This window comes from Rhinopithecus roxellana, chromosome 4 (assembly GCF_007565055.1).
Source record: "Rhinopithecus roxellana isolate Shanxi Qingling chromosome 4, ASM756505v1, whole genome shotgun sequence".
Classification (NCBI taxonomy): domain Eukaryota; kingdom Metazoa; phylum Chordata; class Mammalia; order Primates; family Cercopithecidae; genus Rhinopithecus; species Rhinopithecus roxellana.
Window position 1 is genome coordinate 170,454,634 of NC_044552.1, and position 12,892 is coordinate 170,467,525.

General features: G+C 35.3%; 1 protein-coding gene across 1 annotated transcript in view; it reads left to right on the forward strand.

Moving 5' to 3' along the window:
- Positions 1 to 12,892, forward strand: part of CLVS2 (clavesin 2) — a 68,334-nt gene that overhangs the window by 14,296 nt on the left and 41,146 nt on the right. The window contains exon 3 of the mRNA XM_010375405.1: positions 1,194 to 1,368. Coding sequence (XP_010373707.1) covers positions 1,194 to 1,368 — 175 coding nt within the window. The remainder of the gene's footprint in view (positions 1 to 1,193; positions 1,369 to 12,892) is intronic.

Here is a 12,892-nt window from a genome sequence, read left to right on the forward strand (position 1 = left end):
CCTCTTAAAGTGCTGGGATTTCTAGAGATTCCCTTTTTAGAATAATTATCTATCTCTCAACTCTGACTGCATTACTTCTTTTGCTTCCTTGAACTTAGGGTCCATATGCTTTTAATTCCACAATTTTCAGTTTTGAGCTCTCCCCTGAGTTCAGGATCCATTTTTTTTCAGAAGCTTGCTTGATATACCTCTCTGGGTATACTACATGTTTCTCAAATACAGTAAGTTCTGTTCAAAACTTTGTATTTCCAACCATTTCCAACAGTATCCTATTTTTTCATTATTGATATTGATTAAAAATTTTACTATGTATTCAGGCTGTGAAGCTAAAATATGTGTCATTTTTTACACTTCCCTAATTTCAGTCCTCACATTGTCACAGTATAGCAAGATTGTCTAAAATGTCACTCAAATTTGGCTTCTTATTTTTGTTCTTAGTTCCATTGCCTTCATTGAAGTGGTGTCTTAATCTCCAACCAGTGTCTTTCTACTCTAGTCAAGTCCCTTTTACAGTAACATAAAGAGCATTTATTGGGTTACTGGAACGTTCCAGGAACTGTGCTAAGGTGAAAAGCAGAAAACAAAACAAAAAACATCCAACCCTTGAGTTAGGATGGCTTGTATTATTGTAGGTAAATTTCCATGATTTTTCCCACTTTTATTTATATTTATCTCCTTCTCTTTCTATCCCTCCCACCTTTCCTTTTCATTATGATTCAAACTCAATACAAGTCATTTGAATTGAGTAACTTTTATTCATAGATGTCATATACAGTGTTTTCATTTTTTGATGAGACTCACTCAAATCTCATTCTCAGTTTTTTCAAATATGAAGAAATTAAATGTCAATATTACTGAGGGCATTTTTGAACCACTTAAAAAGTGCAATGCCTAATTTTGGGTTAGTTGAATGAGATTTTAGAAAATCATAAGAAGGCCTGGAGGTAAACTAAATGATGATAAAATATGAGAAAGCATTGCCATTTGTTTGGGCAGAATACATGTTACATTTGATTATGTTCTTTGAGTACATATAAATTAAACCTCTTCCTAAAATAGTTTTTTAAACAAAATTATTTCCTCAAGATTCTGAAGGTATTTTAAAGTGAATTTTTAGTGTGCTAGAAAATATTTTATAGTTTTTTACAAAAATGATTGTCAGACCTAATTTAGTACTTTTCTGTTGCCGATAGGTACACACTGGTGGACATTTTGCGTGCCATCTTACTTTCTTTAGAAGCCATGATTGAAGATCCTGAGCTTCAAGTGAATGGGTTTGTTTTGATCATAGACTGGAGTAACTTCACTTTCAAGCAAGCCTCTAAACTCACACCAAGTATGCTGCGATTAGCTATTGAAGGCCTGCAGGTAGGATATGCAAATTACCTACTTCCTTGTTCTCTTCTGTTTGACTTCTCTTGTCTAATGTGTTAGAATGACAAAATGTCTTACTTTCAGAAAAACAAAAACAAAAAAAAATTGTAGTTGTTGAGCACAAACATTAAAATACTAACTGAAGAAAGGATTATAGAAGAAACGCTGAAGGAAGAGAGTTTGTGACACTAGTACAGTGCTCCCTGTCTAAACATAAATACAGGTAATGAGCTGAGATTTTTAATCTTGAAAATCAGAACAAGCAATATTTTTTAGATTGTAATGATTAGTTATTTAGGCTTGTTTTTGTTTCTCTTTTCTGTACATATTAATTAGCTAAATACTTGCTTCATTATTTCATTTAACCTGGTGAATTTAGGATATGATCAGCAATATGTTCAACTGTTGGAAAGTCAATCAATATGTTTTTTGGTCTCTAAGATACAAAGATATCTCTCTGAAATTTTCTTTAGACTTCATTGGGTCTTTTTGTGAGTGGCAGGGGCTGTCACATGGAATTTATATAGTAATAGTGCTTCTTCCAGTGAATAATGTTTAACTGCTTGGGAATTAGAAGATGGGAAATATATTTATTATTTATTGGTCTGTCATAAACCTGCTATTGTCAAGTTGCTTTTAACTTCCAGGGTGTCCTTCTATTGTCTCTCTTTGCTTTATGCTACTTTGTGTACAATACTTATGGAATTGGTTTTAAACTTCTAAAAAATATTTAAACTTATGGAATTGGTTTGTAAACTTCTAAAAATATTAGTCCTTGAGTGATGTCATTCATTAGACCAGGGCATCAGTGTTGAGTAAGCCCAAGTCATCTAGATTTTTACTCATTAGTAATTTCTGACTGCATGTATACACACCTAAATTGATGACTGCTGACCTCTTAAAAGTGGGCAACTTTTCCAGGTGCTGGAAATCTTTGATTTCTGCCTCTGGACTTATTAAGACACACTGATGTTTCTTCTCCACATAGGTTTTTCCTGATGTAGGCTTCCTGACTTGCTCTTGGTGAGATAGCCTTGCTCTGTCTTATCTTAAACAATGCTTTTTAGAAACCTCCACAGCGACAGTTAATACAAGATGGTAGACAGCATAAGATAATGCATGTTTGGAAATGTGTATATCATATAGAATCGGTCCTAGCTCTGCCCTATTTCCAGCATGTCTATGGTGTTCTTCAGTTGTGAACAAGAATGGTTACCACCCACTGTGTTACCTAACACAGAATGGTAATCTAGCCTTTTACAATTGTTGTCCCTATTTAACCTGTGTCTTCTCTTTGCTCTGGAGCTAGGCTAGGCCTTCAGCTCATGAAGGACTGGAGAACTCATATTTTTTCCCAAGAAATTTAATAAAAAACTCTTCAAGAATAGACTCAGTATCTTGCTACTTTCCAACCTACTTTATGGAGTTTTTAAATAATACTGTGATAAGTCATTGCAGGAGAACAAACTAATAACTTGGAGATGTTTGGGAGCTTCCTTGTTAGCTGTAACTACTATCAGAAGTTCTTTAAGTGCTACATGTGAACACCACAGGAGGTCCACTCAGAGGAAACCTCTGTGCTTATTGTCTAGTGAAGGAAATAATCCCCATACCTGTATGGACCTGTTCTGGCTGCACATTTGGAGCTGCCTTCTCTCTGTTCCCCACAAATATCTCAGCCCCTTTCTCGTTTTTCCCAGAACACAAGACAGAGTAAGCAGGGTTGATTCCTCCTGATTCGCAGTTAAGAAGCCACTTAAGAGAAGGAAGCTCTTCCTGGGAATAGATTTGATGTGTTACTAACCTTTAAACTCGTTTTTATTTTCAGTTCAAATTGACTTTTAAATGCTATATAGTTATATCTATACCTACGTCTGTGTCTGTATCTGTGTCTGTGTCTACTATATGTGTATCTAAAAACAATGGAAGTCTAAATAAGAATATAGGATTGCTAGAAATGTTTCGTTGTGACACGCATGATCTCATATTTACTCTTGTATTGAAGTAACACTTTCTGACTTTTTAAATCAAGTCACTGTTTTACTTTGCATTTGCTATGTGAGAAATATTGTGTACCACTATATATTTCATTCAGAATATGAATAAACATTTTTTTCAATATCATCATAAGATCACAAAATGTTTGAAGTAAAGATACATACACGGTTTTAGGTTGCTAAACACAGCCACCACCATGCCAAGACCACCACCACAACAGTAATAAATCCCTTCCAGTTAGTCAGGAAAATGAAGAAATGAGAAGATTTTAAATAAGTCAATTAGAACTTATGCAATAATTCTACTATCATGTCACCTTTATTTAGACAAACATAAAAAACATTATAGGGAATTGAACCAAAAATAAGAAAGGCTACCAGTCTAGCAGCCAGAGAGGAAATGTATTTGCATTATGAATGGGATGTAACTCTGTTTTGAAGATTCCTTTTCTCTCTTCCTCTAGAATTGGCTGTAACCTATCAATCCACATCATAAGGCTACTTTTTTTTCTTAAGCAAAAGAGCATTTAAAGTGACCTGGCTAGAGATAACACCCTATACCTTGTATAAAGATACATGAACCATTGTTATATATATTCATACATGAATATATTATAAGATCAATTAAGGGAAAATGTGGAAAGGTAGAAATAAAAAAGCTTCTAGAGTCAGACAGAATAGGATTTGGATGGCAACCCTGCCATGCATCAAACACCTGGGCACTTGTTTGAATCTCAGTCTACTCATTTATACCAATTTTCAAGTGTTATTATATTAGAAATGATACATCTTGTACCTAGCAAGTAATATCAATGATTAAAGTAATTGATGTGGATCAGCTCATTTTTCGGGTGGCATATTTTTCTGGATGTGCGCTGCCTTTCTCACAAGTCAGTGACTACATAAACTGTGATGAATTAAAGTTGACTGACTTTGGAAATCTGAATAATACCATAGTATTTTTTGGTGCTCAGATTTTAGATACACAGACTGCATTCTTTTCTACAATTTTTCTGTGGTTAAATAGCATCTAGATATATTTATGTTGGGTGGCAAATAAAATACATTTTTCATTTTAGAAGCAAAGAATGGGATTGTTTCACCTGGTGAAATTTAATCTTTGTTTCTCTTGGAAGAAGCTCTAGGCATAGCTGGAAAGGTGGGGATTGTGGAGATATCCTTGGCTTTGAAAGTTGAGCGAAAGTTTGCTAAGTGGACAAAAACAGGAAGGACATACTGATCAGAGCAACACTGGGGAAGTATGCTGAACAAACATGCAGCTATAGGGGGCTGAAAACACAGGATGAATCTGTATTGACATGGCTAGAATGGGAAATGAATTGAGGAGAATAACCAGAGATGAGGCTGGAAAGGCAGGCTGAACCCTGACTGTATGCCATAAAAGACTGCATACTATATGGTGTGGCTTGTGCTCTCCAAATATAGGGAGCTTTGGGACAGGAAAGCGTCCTAATCACTTCTCTGATTTGGAAACATCCTTTGGATAAATGAATGAATTGACTTAGATCAAAGGAAAGGGAAGTTAGATCTGGAGAATCCTATCCCACCTTTGAAATAATTATAATAGTATCATTTTTTGGATAGGAAATGAAACTTTAAGGAGTTTAAGATGCTCAATCAAATTTTCTCAACTGACCTCAAGGCTTGAGTCCTGGTTGTCTGACTCCAAAGGCCAATGTCTTTCGTGAATCTTCTATTGTTTCCAGGTCTGTCTCTAAGAAATAGTAGGTAGGCTCAGATTAGAGTAACTTCTCCCACCAATACTCAAATTCTCATATATTAACATAGGTGAAATTTATTTATTGGAATAGACAGTGCAATTCTAACTAAAGACATCACAAATGGCTGGCCTGTGGCTTTGGACTTTTTTGACACCAGTGTGGCAGAACCATGTTCTTTTCCCAGTGAGCCATCTCTTTAAGTTACTGTCAGCCTCCCAGTTCTCCAGGATAAAGCATGAAAGCCAAGGGCAAGCCACTTTGCTGATCACCAAAGAAAACTTTTATTAATATAACAACAAAGTGATAAGCCATTCATAATATTGGTCCAAGGCAAGTTTATATGCTTTCTCTGTGCAAAAATCTTCAAATGTTTTCAAATATGAAAGACAGCAACCATTTTTACCAACAAAATGTATTTCCTTGATAGGTAAGGCACAACGCCAGACTTTTTTTTTTTTTTTTTTTTTTTTTTTTTGTGGAAAGGAAATATTCAGGGTGGTAAACAGATAAAAAAAATTAAGAAAGTATTCAGCTTTATTTGATAGAAAAGAAAAAGAGAAAATTGTCTTGCTATTTACAAGAAGTTAATTGATTAGGGTACTCATAGAAACAGAAAATTTCTTCAAAAATCAACACAAGATTAAGTGAACGTGACTAGTCGACTAAGATATCTGCCTAGAAAGCAAACTAAAACACAAATTGTTTAGAAATATCTACAAAAGCTTAGACTCTGAATTTAGAGTAAAATTACGTGTTTTTTTGGGGGGGAGGGGGAGGGTTACTTTTTTTTTTTTTAAATAAAGTATCCCTATAACTCTTTAGTAATGAGAAACTCAGACTCTTGTATTAATCTCAAATCTCCCAATTTGTAGATGTTTTTAGCTTCTCCTAACCCTACCCTGCTGCCCTTGAGAGATATTTATCTTTTTTTCTCCCTTAGCTCTGCCCTACTGGGTCTCTGTGCTTTTGCCTTCACAATTTGACAGAACTCCCCAAACTCCATCTGCCAATAAGTACATAATGTAGTCAAGGCATGGCTTGCTGGCAAGGGGTTTGGCTGTAACAAGGGATTGAATAGCTCTTTGAATTGCTACATAAGACTCAGATGTAGGGCCATCACAAAATGCCTAAAATAGTGCCAGATATTGTAAGAGCCCTTAATAAGTAGGACTTGTGGCAGAATAAAGAATATGTAATCAATTCACTGGCCCTTTCACTTGACTCAAAAGCCCGGCGTTACCAGCAGCCACCAATCTGCTAGTTCTGAGAGCTGTGATCATTCATGTGGAAGGCAAAAAGTGCTGCTGCTACACATTCTGGCTCTAAGTATTTGGAAGCCCAGTCCTACCTAGGGAATCTTGCCAAAAACAGAGGACATGCTAATGACTTGGAACATCACTGTCCAAGGCTGCTGACGTGAGGAGCTCCCTTAGCTTCACTATAGCATTTGCTTATTCAGTCCTTCAAGTCCTACCTATTTGTAATTTCTAACAGTTTTGAAATTGCACTGTGTGCATGTGTGTATGTGTGTGTATGTGTGTGTACAGTGTAAGATGGTTAAGGGAGAGACAGAAAAGAACTTAGTGAGATATTGACTAAATTAGGAATTCATAATAAAACAAAAGGAGTCTGTGTTTTACAACAGTGTTCTTTGCAGTGGTTGTTAAGCTGCCAATAATTTTCAGGCTTAGAATGCTTTGGACAATAGCAGAAACCTCTTGTTTACAAGCTACATTTTAAGCTTAAGGCTGCATTTTGATGCATTGATGGGAGGGGGCTGAAGCAATGCCTATCTTTTTGAAAGTAAACACACAGACTCATGAACTGTATTCATTCAGGCAGCCTGGAGATGGGAACGTTTATTTCCACATTTTATATGCACAGGCATAACCACATTGAGAAACAGTGACAAGGGTAGTGTGTAAAAAAAGTGCCATTTTGTTCATCACATGCATAACTGACTGAGCTAAGTGTGCTTCCTCTTAGTTGTTACTTAACCTAAAACAAAATGAGTGGAAAGCCTAACGGTGCTTTATTTCATGGTTTGGGAATGTAGTTTGGCTGAGAGGTTTAGTTCTCACAGTAGGACGTTGTAAGTCTTTCTTAAAAGCTGACAATAGGTAAAAGCTATATATAATATTCCGTTCAGCAAGCAGGCTAAGGATTATGTAACCTTTGATAATGGACTAGATTAATTCTGTACGTATACCTCTGTATGTATGTACATATAATTGAGGTGTTTTTCTTGTGTTAAAATTGCTGTTCATTTCTTTTGATTAGCAGCTAAATCTGCTAAAAGTGTCGAGTTGTAGGAAGCAGGTGTCAACCTTGACAAAAAGTAAAATAGAGAAATGAGTGCTGTAGGGTTATTTAACATTTACTGAATTAAAGATAATTATTAATAAAATTTAATACTTCTAAACCTTCAACCACTGACAATGTGACTTGTTATCATTTTGCTTCAAATGGTAGAATAATTGAAATAACATACAGGAAAGAAGAAAAAACACTTTTTGGTCCGAGTCATTGAGCTAATGACAAATGGATAAAAAGTAATTATCTATAATGAAAAACTGAACAAAGCGTATGAACTACTCTGGATTTCATTTTATTGGCTATGTTTAGACATGTCCTGAACTAGAGAGCAAAAAAGATGAGTGCATGCAGGCCCTCTCTTATTCTTTCAGCAGCAATGTAAATGCATCTTGATGTGTTCTTCTTTCCCAGCATTTTTTTCTCTCTTCAGATCAAAACTCCAAAATGTGAACATCAATTTATCCTTTTAAAACACTAGTTTAGGACTCAATGGCATCCATTTTTTTCTGTAGATACTGATGAAATTGACATACTTACCCTTTAAATGTCTAGTCATTTCACTTTTATAAATTTTATCCCGTAAACACTTAATTAAAATCTTTCAAAATATCAATTTAAGGGATTATTTTTGTTTTCTTGTATTTAAAAATTCTGGTATTATATTGCCAGAATTTTAGAAGTGAGTGATTCTTCTCTCTTGTCCATGAATAACACTCTTGTTCTATTCTCTTAAGATTGTTCTAAAAACTAAAATACTCTTTATTCTTTATATTGTGAATAGCTTTAAAAAAAAAATGGGCCTGGTTTTCTTCTCATCTGCATTTGGAGAAGCCACAATAAACTCACAAGAGGAATACCTGCTTGCATTTATCCTGGGATACCATTTGATGCACAATTAATAACAGTGTGTTTCTATGGCCTGAAGTCAACTGCATTTTGAAAGTCTTTAATTTGAGTTTTAAAATGTGGATGAGTGTAAGGTCATTACTTAATTTAATGATAGCTTCTGTAACAAACAAACCAAAATGTGTTCACTGACTCAACCATCTCTCACATGAAGTCTAAGTGATGTTGTTGCTCCTTTTGATTCAGTGGCCCGTATTCCTTCCACCTTCTTGCCCTGCTGTCTTCTCCATATGGTTTCCAGGGCCACCTTGCTCAATTTTATTCCTTTTCCCTGTAGGGTAAAAAACATGGAGAATCACATGTGATAGATCCCTATGGGTCAGATCTGGATGTGTTGCACATCGTTGCCATTTGCATTCCATTGGCTAGAACTCACACAAGGGGACAGTCATTATGACAAGGGAGGCTGAGAAATTGAATATAACTTGGTCTTAGGAAGAGGAGGAATGGGTGGGCACCTTGTACTCTCTTTCACAATGCTAATCCTCTAAAATAATTTTGATGATTCTTCAATTGGCACTGTTAGGAGTGTTTTGCTTATGTTCTGTGAAAGGAAGGGTTGATAATCAGACAGTGTTTTGAAGAACTTTAATTCCTACATTCAAGTATGAAGGAATAAATACATCATCCCTACAATTCATTCTATGTACTGACTGTTCTCTGTATCTGACTAGCTTTGCATAGGTTAAGGGGCAAGCAATTTCTATTTATTTGTATCACTATAGCGATGTCTCTATACCAAATGCAATACACCTGTGATTCAATCAATTCTACTCTCCACAAATTTCCCTGGCTCCTATGATGAGTATTTACAAGCATCCTAAATTAAAAAGAAAAAAAAAGGTAAATTATTCCTGTAAATTCTTAAGACTATCTCCAGGACAGCTGTATTAGTCTGGGTTCTCCAAAGAAATATAACAAATATATCAGGCGATTTATTATATAAGACGTTGGCTTATGCAGTTACAGAGGCTAAGAAGTCCCAGGATATGCATTCACCAAACTTGAGACCTGGCAGAGCTGACAGTATAGGTCCAGTTCAAGTCCAAAGGCCTGAGAACCAAAAGAGCCTATGGTATAAGTTATAGTCCAAGTTCAAGTTCAAAGGCAGGAGATGATCAGTGTTCCAGCTCAAAGACAGATAACTAGAGTGAGACTTTTACTCTGCCTTTTTTTTCTATTCAGACTTTTGACAGATTGGATGAGGACTCTCCCCTCTGGGGAGGGCAATCTGCTTTACTCAGTCTATCCATTCAAATGTTAACCCTATCCCAAACACCCTCACAGACACCCAGAATAATGTTTAACCAAATACCTGGGCACCCCTTGGTCTAGTCAAATTGATACAATAAATGATCACAATAGATACACAGGTTGAATATTCCTTTATCCAAAATGCTTGAGATCAGAATTATTTTGGATTTCTTTATTTCTCAGAGTTTGAAATACTTGCATTATACTTACCAGTAGAATATCTCAAATCTTAAAACCCAAGCTCTGTAATGTTCCAACAAGCATTTCCTTTGAGTGCCGTATCAGTGCTCAAAATGTTTTGAATATTGGAGTACTTCAGATTTTGAATTTTCAGATTTGGGATGGTCAAGTTCTAGCGATATAGCTGTTACTTTGCCTTGAAGTTAGAAATCATCCAAACTTGGGATTTAGTTGTCATAAAATGAGAATAAGGTATTTTTAAAAAATGAGGTGGCCTAACAAGAAACTTTCAGAAATGAATACTAGCTGCCACAATACTGAAAGAGTTTCACAATAAAGTCTTGTTGTATGTGTAGACTTAGAGAATAGAATCACTGTTAAGCTTCAGCATGTCAATAGGATTCACCATATTATCAATATTTATCAAGTACTTTAAAAACTGGTTGGAGGTTTACTTACCTGTTTGGCCAAATACTGAAAACATGCAGAAGTCAATACAATTTTAATCAGTATAGAAATTAATAAATACAATTTAAAATTACATTATCATTACTTAGTTTATGCATTATGTTATAACTTCAAAGAAGCAACTTTCCTCTTGGGAATATTCTAGAAGCTCTTTATGTTATAAATATATAATTTTTTCCTCTTTTTATTAGTCCTATATTAGAACTATCATCCTAGAAATTTAAAAATTTTCACCTTTGTGTCATCTTAGCTCTTTCTCGAATTTCATTGCTGCAAGTCTTAGAATTCTTTCCTCTCTCTCTTTTGTTTTGTTAGACTCAATCTTAAGGGTTTTGTCATTGTTGTTCACTTATCTGAAAGAGTACAGGGGAGGTAAAATTGCAGGATATTTGCATTCTCTAAAATGTGTTTATTTTGTTTTCACATTTGTTTGATAGTTTTTCTAGATATACAACTATGACTTCAAAATAATTTTTTTCTTAGTACTTTGAAATTATTATCTTATAGTTGTTAGGCATCCGTTATTTCTGATGAGAACCTTAACTTCAAACAAGTTCTTATTACTTTGTAGGTAGCTGAAATCTCTCTGTAAAAGATTTTAATATCTTTTTTGTTATGTTTGGCATTCAAGCATGCAACCAGGAGGGGATCTTTTTATGTGTCCACCAGACACTTAATAAATTCTTCAGTTAAAAAAAATTTATTATTTTTTCCTCTGATTCTTCTTTTGGTGTTTCTATAGCATGACTTTTGTATTTGTGTTCTGAATCCTCTGTATATAATAACATTTTTTGTTTGTAATTACATATATTTGATAAATTTTATTTTTATTTTGAGATCATTGTATTATAGATTTGTATGCAGTTGTAAATAATAATGTAAAGAGATCCCATATATGTCTTTCCCAATGGTAACATCTACAACGATTGTATAATATCACAACCAGGAAATTGGCATTGATACAGCAGGAATGAGGACCTGGCTGCCTATGCAGCCTTCTCTGGCATCACTCAGATGGGGATGAGATGCCTCATTATAGCTTCGTGAGGGTGTCCTAACTGTAGGCTCCCCTCTCAACCTTTGCTGGTATGGGTGAGGATGAGGCCATATTTTTTCTCCTGATATCTGGCTAGAATAGTACAGTTATTACCTAAAATTGTTGCTAGTATGTATCTTTCCTGGTTCTTTGGTTAGTGAGAACAAGCTTTTCTTACTGCTTTTAGTCTTTGTGTCCCATAGGATTTTCCAGTTTCTTTAGCTTTAAATTTGGAATCTATGAGGCAAAATCAAACTAAGAAACTTACCACCGTGTCATTCTTTGGGTATCAAGGTCCCTAGCTGGTATGCCTTATTCTCCTTACCTTTCAGAGTATTCTTATGTTTATTTTGTACATAATGTTTAGGCATTTTAGTTATACTTAATGGGAGGAATGGGGAAAATTATGACCATCTCATCTTTATGGAAGCAGAAGTTAGAGCCACATGTACATTTTATCTTCTAAAAATGTTTCAAACTGTCTGATTTACTAATGTTATCTGCCTCATTTGGTTTCTAGTACTGTTGAAAATTCATCATAGTTTGTACTGTCTACTGTCATTTAAACTTGTGGAGGGAGGTAAGGAAAGTGTGCTTATTCAGGCTGCCATGTTGACTTGGAAGCTCCTTAATGCCTTAAAGCTAGTGATTAGTTTATGATTACAAGATGATAAAAATGAAGGTCATTAGCCACCATTTTTACCTTAGCATAACGGTGATAGGAGATAAATTATTCTTTTTCTATATGGTAATTGTTGTATGGTGATGATGATAATGATGATGATAAAGATGATACTCTTTGATCTGGGTCCCCAGAGAGGTCTTCCCCCCCGCTCCCCGGGGTAAAATATGGAACAAATTTATTTCCAAAATCAAAATTCTAATGGATGTACTTATAATTCTTGGCAAATAAATACAACCAGACTTGAACTAAGACTCTTAAGCTTAGAAAACCATGCTTACTTATAGCTGGGTAGTGATGCAAGCAGATGAGCAACTTTATCACTTGGTTTCAAAGGACCTCAGGGAGATACATCTGGTCAGCCTATTATTTCTCTTAAGATGACTAAGGGAAAGCATATTCTGCCTCACATAGAACAATTATGGGTTCCTGCAGACCTGGACAACCAACTGTATTTGATGATAAGTGAGGCATGGTGTCTTAACTTAAGGTGGATGATAAACATCAAAGCAGGTCCTATTAAACGCTAAATGTGGAGACATAATTTAGTTAGTGAAAGGAAGGTAAAAGCACTCTTATGTAAATAACAGGAAACTGTGTTCCAGTTTTACAGATATTTAGAGCTAGGAAGAGCCTTAACTCAAAAAGAGTAAAAGTAACTTAAATGTTGCTTAGGAACCATCAGAGGAAGCCTAGATTGACTTGAGCAGCACCATGGAGAGCTCTGTGGAACTCAATTGCTGTGGTGTGTCCTTTTCTCCTTTGCAGTTCTGTTTCTCTAGCCATCAAGTCCTTTAAAGAAGGCCCCTCTCTTAGAATAACTTGAGGGTGCTGCAGAAGTAGGGCTTTCCTGCATTGTCCCTGAATCTCACAGTTTATGTGTTTGAGTTGCCAAGCTTCTCCCTACAAGAGTCCTTGTTTTTCATTATTCAGCTCT